The sequence below is a fragment of the Staurois parvus genome, unplaced genomic scaffold, assembly GCF_062004578.1.
Source record: "Staurois parvus isolate SC_StPar_1 unplaced genomic scaffold, SC_StPar_1.0 ptg000425l, whole genome shotgun sequence".
NCBI lineage: Eukaryota > Metazoa > Chordata > Amphibia > Anura > Ranidae > Staurois > Staurois parvus.
Window position 1 is genome coordinate 2,594,578 of NW_028318221.1, and position 13,614 is coordinate 2,608,191.

A 13,614-nucleotide genomic window follows, 5' to 3' on the forward strand; every position below is an offset into this window, starting at 1 on the left:
ATTTTTGCTCCCTCTCGAAGTGTGCCCTTGTTTGATTCCTCCAAAATTTTGGAAGTGGCGTGGTCCGATCATTCGCTGGCTTTGGCCACTCTCACCTCCATCCGCAAAGTTGCCTCCAGTTTATTCTTCCTCAGCAACCCCTCTGTATGCCTTGATGTTGAGATGCACCTTAAGCAGTTCTTTGCCATTAACAATGCGGTACACACCTCTTCCCAAATTAATTGGGCCGCTCATAAGGCTTCTACATGCGGTATACTCATTCAGCTAGCTGCTAGATTTAAGAAGGCCTCAGACGCTTTGATACACCAAAAGGACTCTGAACTTACACTGCTTTTCTTAAAGAACACAAGCAGAACCCTCATTTAGATCTTCGGGATAAAATAGCAGCCACGCATCTTGAATTGAACATATGTCTTACTACTAGAGCGGAGAAGCACCTTAGGTGATCTCAAGCTAAGTGTTATCAATATTCTGACTGTCCTCGGAAGCTGTTGGAGCGGAAGCTGACACCTAGACCGCAATTGATGTCTATCCCTAAGCTTCGATTGGCGGATGGTTCTCTGACCCAGGATTCAGTAACGGTGCTTAGGGAGCTTCACACGTGTTAATAGAATTTATATACCCATTCGCATACCGCAGCATCCTCTGCAGAGTTTGAGGAGTTTGTAGACCGTCTTCCCATACCTGTTCTTTCGGAGTCTCATAAGGAGGCTTTAGAGGGGGACATTACCTCAGCAGAAGTTCTTAGGGCTATTAAGGAAGTGAAGTCGGGTAAGGCCCCGGGGCCTGGCGGTTTTACAGCCTTATATTATAAAAATTTGCTCACCTTCTGGTCCCACATTTAGTGAATTATTTTAATTCTCTTCAGCGGGGGGGAATCTATGGACAAAGATTCCAATAGGACTTCTATATGTCTTATCTCCAAACCCAATAAGGATCACTGTGATGTCTCTAATTATAGGCCAATTTCCCTGATTAATACTGGCTTGAAACTTTTAGCAAAAATGTATGCTACTAGACTGAATGGCTTTATAGCTCACTATATTCACAAGGATCAGGTTGGGTTTATACCTGAATGGCAGGACACGGATCAAATACGGAGAGCAGTGGACCTTATTTCTATTTTACAGTCATCGTGGGATCCCGGTAACTCACGGAAGGATGTTGCTCTCCTTAGATGTTCGGAAGGCATTTGATTCTATCTTGTGGGAATATCTGTTCGGCATTCTCCTGAGGTGGCAATTCGGCCCTAGATTTCTAACTTTTCTCCATGCATTGTATAGTAACCCGTTGGCACAACTGAGATTGCAGGGATATCTTTCGGATTCTATTTTGATTGCATCTGGAACCTGTCAAGGTTGCCCTTTGTCACCGTTATTGTTTGTTATTGCGATCAAAACTTTGGCGGTGACTATTAGGAATCACCCTGACATCTTGGGGGTAGATAAAGGGCATAGGCAACACAAACGTGCACTTTTCAAGGATGATATACTCCTTTTTCTTACGTCCCCTCACACCTCACTACCATCGCTTATTGATCTATTGACTCGGTTTCATAATATCTCTGGTTTGGCAGTGAATTGGAAGAAATCTGAGGCTCTCAACGTCAATTTAGAGGTGGAAGTTGTTCGGAGCATACAGAACAATTTCACTTTTGCGTGGCAGTCGCACTCTCTGCCATTCTTGGGGGTTAAGCTTATGGCCTCCATAGCAATGCTTTATAAGGCTAATTATCTACCTTTATGGGCACATTTGTTGAGGGAGGTTGACCAGTGATCCTCTTTTGCGGCTTTGTCTTGGATGGGTAGAATAGCGTCATTTAAGATGGTGGTATTGCCTAAAATTCTTTATTATTTCCGCACTCTGCCTATAGTGGTTCCTACGGCTGACCTTTGTAGATTCCAGAATAAACTGTATGGGGCAATAGAGGCCACAGAGTGCAAAGGCAGACACTATATTTTTAAGTGAGTTTGGGGGGTTGGGGGTCCAGGACCTTAGCAAATATTATTGGGCAGCTCAGATTACGCAATTGTCACAAATTTATGCTATCTCCTATCGGCCGGACTGGTTGGAGTTGGAAGCCCAGGCTTGTAAACCTCTACCCCTCAATCTCTTAATGTGGATCTCTCCTAGCAAAGGAGGGCGATTCTCTGCCCCACGTTATCTCATTCTCTACACCTTTCGGATTCTGTCCGTAAACACTCGGCTTTTCATTCCACTAACTCTCCTGTGGGACCTATATTTTACAACCCGAAGTATCCCCCTTGTCTGTGGTCTCAGGCATTTCGCTGGTGGATAAATAAAGGATTGTATAGGGCGGGACACTTCTTGGGTCATAAGGGGATTTTCCCTGCTTCACATTTTACATCGCAGCTTGGGATTCCTGTGTCCGAGCACTATCGTCTATAGCCAGTTCTTCAATTTATCTTTTCCTTGCACAGGAAAGAGTTCCCACGCATTCGGTGTTCCAGAGTAGATGTCTCTGTGGTGAAGTTTGGAGTGGGGGCATCTCAGATTTATATAGGTTGTTTGTATCTCATTCGGGTAAACTGTCATATATGTTGGCCTGGGAGAAGGACATAGGCAAGGTCATAGAGGAGAAGGAATGGCAGGATTGGCCCCTTAGGGTACATAGGGGCATTATGAATGTTTCCCTTGTGGAGGCAGGTTATAAGGTCCTTTCTCAGTGGTGTTTAGTCCCAGATCGATTATCACAAATGTACACCTTTCGAGGGGTGTGGGCTAGTTGGCACGACTTTCCATATTTGGTGGTCGTTTCCTAAAGTCAAAAGATTCTGGATTCGTGTTCACTCCCTGATCTTTACCGTGACCATGATTAATGTTCCTAAGAACCCTCGAGTTGCTTTACTTAATGAGTCTGTAGTGGGTGCATCCAGGTCTGCTCAGAGCCTACTATATTTTATGTTCCTAGTGGCTAAAATTGCAATTGCTACTGCGTGGAAGGGTCCAGTGGTTGACTTGGCGTTGATGAAACACAAATTCTCCTGGATTATGGTCAATGAGAAATTGGTTAGCATTTTGCGGGATACAGTGCATCCAGAAAGTATTCACAGCGCTTAACTGTTGCCACATTTTGTTATGTTATAGCCTTATTCCAAAATGGATTAAATTAATTTTTTTCCTCAACATTCTACAAACAATACCCCACAATGACAATGTGAAAGAACTTTGTTTTGAAATCTTTGCAATTTATTAAAAATAAAAACGAAAAAAAAAACACATGTACATAAGTATTCACAGCCTTTGCTCAATACTTTGTTGAGGCACCTTTAGCATCAATTACAGCCTCAAGTCATTTTGAGTATGATGCTACAAGCTTGGCACACCTATTTTTGGGCAATTTCTCCCATTCTTCTTTGCAGTACCTCTCAAGCTCCATCAGGTTGGATGGTGAGCGTCGGTGCACAGCCATTTTCAGATCTCTCCAGAGATGTTCAATCGGGTTCAAGTCTGGGCTCTGGCTGGGCCACTCCAGGACATTCACAGAGTTGGCCCATAGCCACTCCTTTGTTATGTGGGCTGTGTGCTTAGGGTCGTTGTCCTGTTGAAAGATGAACTGTCGCCCCAGTCTAAGGTCCAGAGAGCTCTGGAATTGGTTTTCATCAAGGATGTCTCTGTACATTGCTGCATTCATCTTTCCTTTGATTCTGACTAGTCTCCCAGTTCCTGCCACTGAAAAACATCCCCACAGCATGATGCTGCCACAATCATGATTCACTGTAGGGATGGTATTGGCCATGTGCACTGTAGGGATGGTATTGGCCAGGTGGTGAACGGTGCCTGGTTTCCTCCACACATGATGCTTGGCATTCAGGCCAAAAGGTTCACTCTTTGTTTCATCAGACCAGAGAGTTTTGTTTCTCATGGTCTCAGAGTCCCTCAGGTGCCTTTTGGCAAACTCCAGGCGGGCTGCCATTTGCCTTTTACTGAGGAGTGGCTTCCATCTGGCCACTCTACCATACAGGCCTGATTGGTGGAGTGCTGCAGAGATGGTTGTTCTTCTGGAAGGTTCTGCTCTCTCCTCAGAGAAACACTGGAGCTCTTTCAGAGTGAACATTGGGTGCTTGGCTACCTCACTGGCTAAGGCCCTTGTCCCTCGATCACTCATTCTGGCTGGATGGCCCGCTGTAGGAAGTTTCCTGATGGTTCCAAACTTCTTCCATTTACAGGATGGAAGCCACTGTACTCATTGGGACCTTCAATGCTGAAGAAATTTTTCTGTACCCTTCCCCAGATCTGTGCCTTGATACAATCCTGTCTACGGATAATTCCTTGGACTACATGGCTTGGTTTGTGCTCTGACATACACTGTTAACTGTCGGACCTTATATAGAAAGGTTTATGCCTTTCCTAATCACGTCCAATCAACTTAATTTTCCACAGGTGGTCTCCAATCAACTTGTGGAAACATCTCAAGGATGATCAGTGGGAACAGAATGCACCAGAGCTCAATTTTGAGTGTAATGGTAAAGGCTGTGAATACTTATGTACATGTTTTTTTTAATTTTTTACATTTAATAAATTGCAAAGATTTCAAAACGAACTTCTTTCACATTTTAATTAAGGGGTATTATGTGTTGAATGTTAAGGAAAAAAATGAATTTAATCCATTTTGGAATAAGGCTGTAACATAACAAAATTTGGCTAAATTTAAGCGCTGTGAATACTTTCTGGATGCACTGTACTTTTGCTAGGTTTAAACGGGTATGGAACCCATGGATTGATTACCTACAAACTGGGCTCTAGTGCTCTACTTGGGTTTTATGGGGTTGGTCACGTGGATGGCTTCTTCTCTGATCCTTTCTGTTCCCTTTTATTTCTATTGCTCTTTTTTTTTATCTTTCAATCTTTTTCTCTTTATCTTTTCTGTTTCTGTTCCAAGGTTCCCCCCCCCTTTTTTTCCTTTCTTTAGTTATTATTGCTTATTGATAATTTGGCCCCCTGCTGGGTTACTGTTTTATCGCAGGCTATACTCATTTGTATAGTGTGATGTTTTTTTCTATACCAGCTAAGGGAATTATGGCAGTTGTGTTATGGTACCTGGGCTCGCTTTAGCGGTCCCGATCTTTCAGCCCCCTCAGCCTGCTGGACTCCCGCTGTGCGGGTGTCTATCACATAGCTAGTTTGAGTAATTGAACTGTGCTTTTATGTATATTTTATATACTGTTATGTGTGATATGTTTGTAATTATGCAATTTGCCTGTATTGTGAGTTATTTTGTGCCTTTGGAGGGCCTACAAGGCTTGCTGTATACCTGTTTCCTTGTTATGCTTTATAACAATACAAATATTGTAACAGAATTACCCACCCTATATAAAAACTCCCTGAAGAATTGACCAAATGGCAGAATAACCCTCCTTCGTGGTTTGGCAGACTACTCATTGAAGAAGAACATTCTTCTGAGGCTGTTATATTTGTTCCATACTATTCTTCTGGCAATCAGCATGAGCGATCTACATACATTCCAAAAGAAAATGTTGTCCTTCATTTGAGGGGGTCAAGAGGCATAGGGAGAACAAGCATACCCTATTTACCCCTAGACAGAGGGGTGGATTGGGAGCTTTGGATCTAGCCAAATATTTTTATTCTGTCCAAATAGCACAATTGATTAGATTCAATACTAAGAGGCCTTACTCCTTATGGATGCAGGCAAAGGTTTGTTCCTGTCCGGAGAGGCCTGTATCTCACCTGATGTGGCTACCGCTTAAAGATAGGCCTACTATCTTATGCCCATCCCTATCATTCTTCCTCGGAGTGTGGGACAGACTAACCAGGGCACATAACTTTAAATCCTCACACAGCCCCTTGGAACCCCTTCTGGGGAATCTGGATTTCACTGAGAGCCTTTGAATGGTGGACCAATAAAAGGATTAATATGTATTAAAGATTTATGTGACTCTAGGGGTCAAAGCAAGTTTTGATGGAAAAGTACCAGATTCCAGAGGCTGAAAGTTTTCGTTACACCCAAATAACACATTATCTTAACACTTTAAAGAATACATCAGATATTGGGACTATGACACCTATGGAATACTTGTGTAATAAATATGATAAGTTAAAGGGCTTTTTATCAGAAATATATTCTATTCTGACTTCTGTGAATACGAAACAGTTTTATATGCATCAATGGGAAAAAGATACGGGTGAAATATTGGAATTAGATGATTGGTATAAGATAGCTCACTCTGCATCTAAGTCCCTCATAAATACCTCCATAATCGAGGCTAATTTAAAAGTGATTTTGCAATGGTATATGGCCCCAACTAGGCTTGCATCATATGTCCCAGAAATTTCCCTGCTCTGTTTTAGGAGCTGCAGACAGTAGGGGACCTCATATCACATTTACATAGTTACATAGTTAGTCTGGCTGAAAAAAGACAAAAGTCCATCCAGTTTAACCATTAAAAAAAAAAAGTTATAATCCTACACCCATGGTTGATCCAGAGGATGTAAAAAAAACCCAGCAAAGCATGATGCAATTTGCTCTTGCAGGGGAAAAAAAATCCTTCCTGATCCCCTGAGAGGCAATCGGATATTCCCTGGATCAACCGTACCTATAAATGTTAGTAACCAGTTATATTCTGTGTATCTAAGAAAGAATCCAGGCCTTTTTTAAAGCAATCCACTGAGCTGGCCAGAACCAACTCTTGAGGGAGTCTATTCAACATTTTCACTGTGAAGAAACCTTTCCATGTTTGGAGATTACATTTCGTTTCCTCCAGACATAAAGAGTGCCCCCTTGTCCTCTGTGATGACCTCAGGGTGAATAACTCTACACCGAGTTAATTATATGACCCACTGATGTATTTATACATGTTGATCATATCCCCTCATAATCTCCTCTTCTCAAGAGAGAATAAATTCAGTTAATAAATAAATTCAGTTTCCTCTTGTAAAACACTTTCCAATAAAAATTATTGGAAACGGAAGAGAAAACTAGAAGCTCCCCTTGGCTACCTAGAGGAATGCTAGATATAAAATATAATATGATCGCAGTATTACAGTGGAACTAAATTCTGAAAATCTGCCAATGTTTTTTCTAAAAGTACACAGACATGCATAGATAACTGTTCTAAAAAAACCTGTCAATGTTGTTTTCTAAAAGTAAACTGAGCTGTGCATGCATAACATAGAGCACATTTCACAATGTGGAATGCCAGGATGAAGTAACTCCAATGATCGTGCTTGAGAAATACTTCATCTTAGCATCCTATACTTCATCCAAACTTGGAAATAGACTAGGCAATGGAGCAACAAAAGAGAAGGCACTTTATCAGCTTCCCATAATGTTCAAATATGCTGTGCATGCTTGTACATCATAGCAAAACCTCTGGGTGCCAGTAGCGAAGTTTAGTTCCACTTTATTTGTTATAAATTGCAATAATATGAATTTTCACATATATATTAAGGGTGTCCAATTTGTATAGGATGGGGTTTACATTACACAACCTCAATTAAAAAAACACACAACTAAATTATTGTATACTGCTGCTTTCCATTTGTTATTCTCATTTTTTTACTTCCTGCCTTAATTTATTTCTTTGTAAAAAAAAATAAAATAAATAAAACCCCACAAAAAACGATGAAACAACACACACAAAGCAATATGGGAACGTTTAACTAAATGTGTGTATTTATTTTCAAACAAATTTTCCCAAGCAGAAAATATGGCCAAATGAAATGATTATTTTGTTGAGATTTCAAAGATGAATTTTAAAATTTTGTGGTAAAATCAGTTTAGCTGAAATTTCTTTGCTCATTGCTAAACAATGATGGCTGTGAAGAAATCATGGCTTTTTTTTTAGCAAGCATTAGATGGCACAATCTGCAGTATAGTAAAATAATATTAATAATAATATCTTACCTGGGAACTGAAAAATAGTGGGCAGATGTTTGAACAGTGGAAATGATTGGGTAACAAAAGACATGAAGAAATAAACAGTGGGACTACCGATGATGGCAATTCCTGACAAAACAGTCCAATGTGAAATCTCAAAGGTGATCTATTAAAGAAAACATGTTGGCATTGTGAGTTGAGATTAAGTTGGTGTAAACATTAAAATATTGAAGCTGAACTCTGCACACAAAACAGTTCAATTAAAAACACTCCTCAGTAATAACAAAGAATATAAATCCACTTTGTGTGCACCAAATGCCTTTGAAAACCCAGTTTTTACCTTGTAAAAATAACATCAGCACAGTGCTACACATAGCCTGTGCAAAGACCTGAGTTGTGAGAGGGATCCATCGATTTTACATACTACAAGCTGCCTACAGAAAACTACAGAAGAGGGGCCAACACAAGACCATTCACATTGCACAAGGAGAGAGAGGAGCAGTGACTGGCCATAAATACATGTCTGATATGTGTGTGATAGCCGTGGACTGCTAGAAGTGAAAGATGATTCTAATGGATCTACCATAAATAAACATATCTGGTTGAGATATAGTATAAGTAGACCCTGAGAGGTTCACTTCACTGCTCCTAAGTTCCGAATTTTCCAAACCCCATTGAAATCAATGAGAGCAGAGTATTTAAAATCAATTCAGGACATTTTATGGCTAATAGGCAAGAGATTGTCAAAGGGCATGGGCAGCTGGGTACTGCTCTCGGGCATATTGAGATGTATACCAGAAAACTACAGACTAATCAGCCTAACATCAATAGTATGGAAGGTATTTGAGGAAATGGTAAGGGACACTATACAGAAGTCTGTGATAAAGGTATCATAAGTGACAACCAGCGTGGATTTATGAAAGACTGTTCTTCAGACCAATTTGGTATCGTTCTATGGGGAAGAAAGTGAGATTTTTTTTGTTGAAAGTCCTGTGGTCAGAGTTTATTTAGATTTTGTACCTCATGAACGTTAAATCTATAAAATAACTTCTGTTGGAGTAGATAAAATTGTATATACCATACATGGATAGGAAACTAATTACATCAACAGGTCCAAAGAGTAGTGATACATGACTCATTATTTGAATGGTGGGCCTCATGGTTCTGTCTTTGGGGGTTGAGCAGGCAGGTGAGGTTCAGTATTCAGAAAGGTAAAGTTATGCACTTGGGTGCCAAAAATACACATTAGGAAGGGCTCCCCTTTGAGAAACAGAGATGGAAAGGGATCTGTGGGTGCTTGTAGATCAGACTTTGCAATGACATGCAATGTCAAGCCGCAGCTAGCAAAGGCAGCAGACTACTCTCATGCAGTAGAAATACATAATAAATCAATCATTCTACCCCTTTATAAAACATGTACAAATATATTAAAGGTGACTCCAGTAATTGTGATAAACTGTTTACTCTAAGGTCTCTGAAGAGGATACAAGGCCCTTATTTCAATTTAGAAAAAATGAGGTTTACCCTTGGATTAAGGAAAGGGTTCTATACAGTTAGGACAGTAAAATTGTGGAACCCCCATCCCCCAGGAAGTGGGACTAGCTGAGAGTATTGGCAAATGTGAAAAACTGTAGATGTCTTACTCAGGAAGCAGAATATACAGGGCTAAGGGAACTGTTAGAGGATAAAAATCAGACACACATACACACACAGAGGTTGAACTGGATGGATCTTTTTTTAACCTTATAAACTATGGAACTACCGTATGTTCTGGTCCTAGGCTGATCCCTCTCTGATAGTAACTAAGGAAGTGCTCACCAGATGGTGAATTCTTAGGTGTTTATTGAGGAGCGCTTGGTACAAAACTTCATCTCACTTGAAAAATTTAATGGTTAAGAGTATCAAATACAGCCATCCCATTTTGGGGGAAAAGACCCCCACTTTTTCAAGACTTGAGCAGTCAATGTTAATGAAATCGGAACAAAATGCACTGGTAGACCTGTGTTAAGGCTTGATGAAAACTAAGGTCTCCTGACATAACTAAAGGCAGCTGGCTGAGTTCTGTAAGATCCTGTTGTGGTTTCATTAACATTGACTGCTCGAGCACAGAAGAAGGGGGAGGCTTTCCCCTGAAACGCGTTGCTGTACTTTATGCTTTTAGCCATAAATGTTAAAGGCTTTCAAGTGAGATGAACTTCTGTATGAGGTGTTCCTCAGAGCACACCTAACAATTTATGTTCACAAATATAGGAAGTTGCCGGACAGAGGTAAAGTTTTATACTGGGTTACTGCACACATTTTGAAGAAATACAAAAAGCGTGTGAAAAATCAAGTAAGAATACAAAATCCTCTTTTATGTCAAAAAGATTTGCTTATCCTGGAGCTCAGCTTTTAAAATGTCAATGCACATGACAGCAGATGTATGTGGACAAACACCTACAATCGTTCACTTCCGCTGAAGCAGAAGTATTATCACAAATAAAAGAGTACTTATCTCAGGTACACATTTATATTTTGAATAGCTTGTAATTTTTATGTATATTTTGGCATTTATCTATATCTATATACAATAACAAGCCCTGCTTAGTGGTATACATACTAAACCAATTACATGGAAGTTACCTAATAAGAAATGCATTGCATGTAATACGATTATTTATTATTTTTTTTCTTATTTATATAATTGTTTAAAATTGTTAATAATGTTGATATAATTAGACTATAACTAAGGATTTTAATAATGTACAAATGTCTTTAAAGGGAATGTCATAAGAATGTGTAAGTTGCTGCAGCTGCATTTTTTTAGAAATGCTTTGTATGCACAATCTTTATTGAGTCTTCCAAAAGGTTGTGTAATCCTCTTCCTGTGACAGTGGTCCTTGGTGCTACAGAAAGTAATGAGTCCAGGGTGAGTCCAGGGTGTTGGCTTTATGGTGCAGGATCACAAAATAGAGAGTCTGTGGGGAATAGTGCTGGAGATACAGTCCTCTCTCACGTACTGCAAATTTGTTCAGTTCAAACACGTAGACAAAACTGGTCAGTAAAGGGTAATACACATACCCTAGAGACTAGTCACCAAGATGATGCACATTCACTGGAGGTTGGTTTTTGTTCTCACATCAGTATTCATTAAACACCTAAAAATACTTGTTTCAGGTCAATGTTTGATCAGGTAGTAAAGGAAAATAAGAATACCAGCTCTGGATCATGCCCCTTTAAAAACAATTCAGCAAAGCCAGAGCCAATATAACTATCCTTCATTTCAGCTTAAGGCAGATTTCCTGGACCCAATAAGATTTCCATGGAGCTGTATGTATCATATAAAGAAAGGAAGATTCAATTTACAGCTCGTAGATGGAGTGAACATTCAAGGATGGGATCATCTGGGAAGCATCTGAGTGTGAATATGTATGCAAATGTGAGTAAAGCCAGAGCAATGATCCCCTTTAGAATTGTTTTCAATACAAGGCCCAATTGCCTTAATGAGAGTTACTTGCATGATATTATATATGCTGAGCAACACTTCATATTGCAAAATATTTTTGAGAGATTTTAAAGATGTCTTTTACTGTGATGGGCCTTACATTTTTAAAAAATATTTATCTTTTTACCAGATGTTTATATCTTTGTATGAAAAATTATCATCTGTTTAGGAACACCATTGCTTAAATGGTTAGAAATTACTGCAATCGATTTGGTGTAACATATTTATAAAAAAAGAGTAAAACTTTAAAAGTAAAGTTTTTATTCTCTAAATTTAATCTTGTCCAAAATAGTCACAAAGCTTTCATCGAGCATTCATAAGTTGCAGTTTTTAAAGAAAGGAAAAAAATATTCTCTTGTATTAAAAAAGGTTTAGGTTCCAGAGAGAGACATATTTTTGCCTGTTTACAAATCATTGGTAAGACCTCATCTGGAATACTGTATGCAGTTCAATTTTGGACACCAGCTCACAAAACGGATATTAGAGAACTAGAGGAAGTGCAGAGAAAGGCAACCAAACTGATAAGAGGCATGAAGGAGCTCAGCTGTGAGGAACGTTTAGCTGAACTGAACTTGTTCTCTCTTGAAAAGAAGTGAATTGATAAGAGGCATGAAGGAGCTCAGCTGTGAGGAACGTTTAGCTGAACTGAACTTGTTCTCTCTTGAAAAGAAGTGAATAAGGGGGATGTGATCAACTTGTATAAATATGTACTGTAAGTGGTCCATATAATACTTGGTGTTAAGTGATTTCTTTTGAGGTCATTACAGAGAACAAGGGGAGCTCTCTTTACATCTGGAGGAAAAGAGATTTACCGTTCACATACGTAAAGGCTTCTTCATAGTAAAAGCTGTGAAGATGTGGAATAGACTCCCTCAAGAAATAGTTCTGATTAGCTCAGTTGATTGTAAAAAAGAACTAGATGCTTTCCTAAATTCTCAAAATATAACTGGATACCAATATTTATAGGTAATAGCACCCACCAGGGGTAGTTGATCCAGGGAATATCGGATTTCCACCTGGGGGATCAGGAAGAATCATGAATCATGCTTTATAGTTATTTTTGCCTTCCTCTGGATCAACTGTGGGTATAGGATTCTGTGTATAGAGGTTTTCTATTTATTTTTTGTTGTTGTATCTGTTTATTGTTTTCTTTTGTTTGAACTAGATGGACTTGTGCTTTTTTCTCTGTTGGTTAAACTAGATAGACTTGTGTTTTCTTCTCTATTGGTTGAACTAGATGAACTTATGTTTTTTTTTCAACCTGACTAACTATGTAACTGAACCCCTGGGTGCTGGTGCCTCCTGGCCCTTTAAGAGTTTCAGAAGCCATGAGACGGGGCGGGGTTTAGGGTCATGTGACCACCGTGACACGCCAACACGGCGGTCACATGATCGGGAAAGGTCCCGATCGAAACAGGAGATCGGGACCTTTCCATGAGTACCGGACATGTGTGCTGGGAGCGCGCAGGGTGCGTGCTCTCAGCACATATATTTTTATTTTAATAGAACGCAAATGTGGCCCAGACGCCGGGAGGCCTCACATTTGCGTTCGGCCAGCGCCAAGAGGTTAACAGTAGAATTATCAGCAATTGTGATGAAAATGTGATTAAATTATTTCAGTTGTTTAGGTGTGAGGTCATTATGTGTTTTTCTTCAAACATAAAAAAACAGTGAGGCAAGACAATTTAATACCTGTTCCACAGGTAAATTAAGGTAAGCTTTTTTCATACAAATTTAAATAGGACAGCAGAAAAGGACATAATATTGTCTTACGTTTAGTAGCCAATATCAGCAAAACAAGTCTTAGTTAACTCTAGTCAGATTAAAGTGATTGTAAAGCCTCAAAGCTTGCTTTATTAAAATAGCAAACATCATACTTACCTGCTCTGTGCAATGTGTTTGCACAGAGCGGCCCCAATCCTATTCTTCTGCGGTCCCCCACTGGTACCAATGGCTCCCACTGCTAGCATGCTGCCCTGTGAGGAGAGAGTGAGTGGAAAGAGCCTCTGCTCTCATGAACAGCTCTGGATCGAAATTAGGTTCATGTACATATAAAGGGGGGGGGGGGGGTGGGGTGAGGGGGAGATCCTGTGATGCAAAAGGTTTTTTAAACTTAATGTATAGAATTATTTAAGGTAAAAAACCTTTAGGTTTTAGACCCACTTTACTTGATTTGATGGCAGTTATGGGTTACTGCTTTTCAGTCCACTACCTGACAAAAGGCAAAAAAATTTTTAAGATCTTGTGTTAATTTAGAATAGTATTATAATAT

The 13,614-nt window shown here is 39.7% G+C and overlaps 1 protein-coding gene across 1 annotated transcript in view; it reads right to left on the reverse strand.

Moving 5' to 3' along the window:
- Positions 1-13,614, reverse strand: part of ATP8B3 (ATPase phospholipid transporting 8B3) — a 217,822-nt gene that overhangs the window by 58,278 nt on the left and 145,930 nt on the right. Inside the window, 1 exon segment of the mRNA XM_089687466.1 lies at positions 7,886-8,024. Coding sequence (XP_089543592.1) covers positions 7,886-8,024 — 139 coding nt within the window.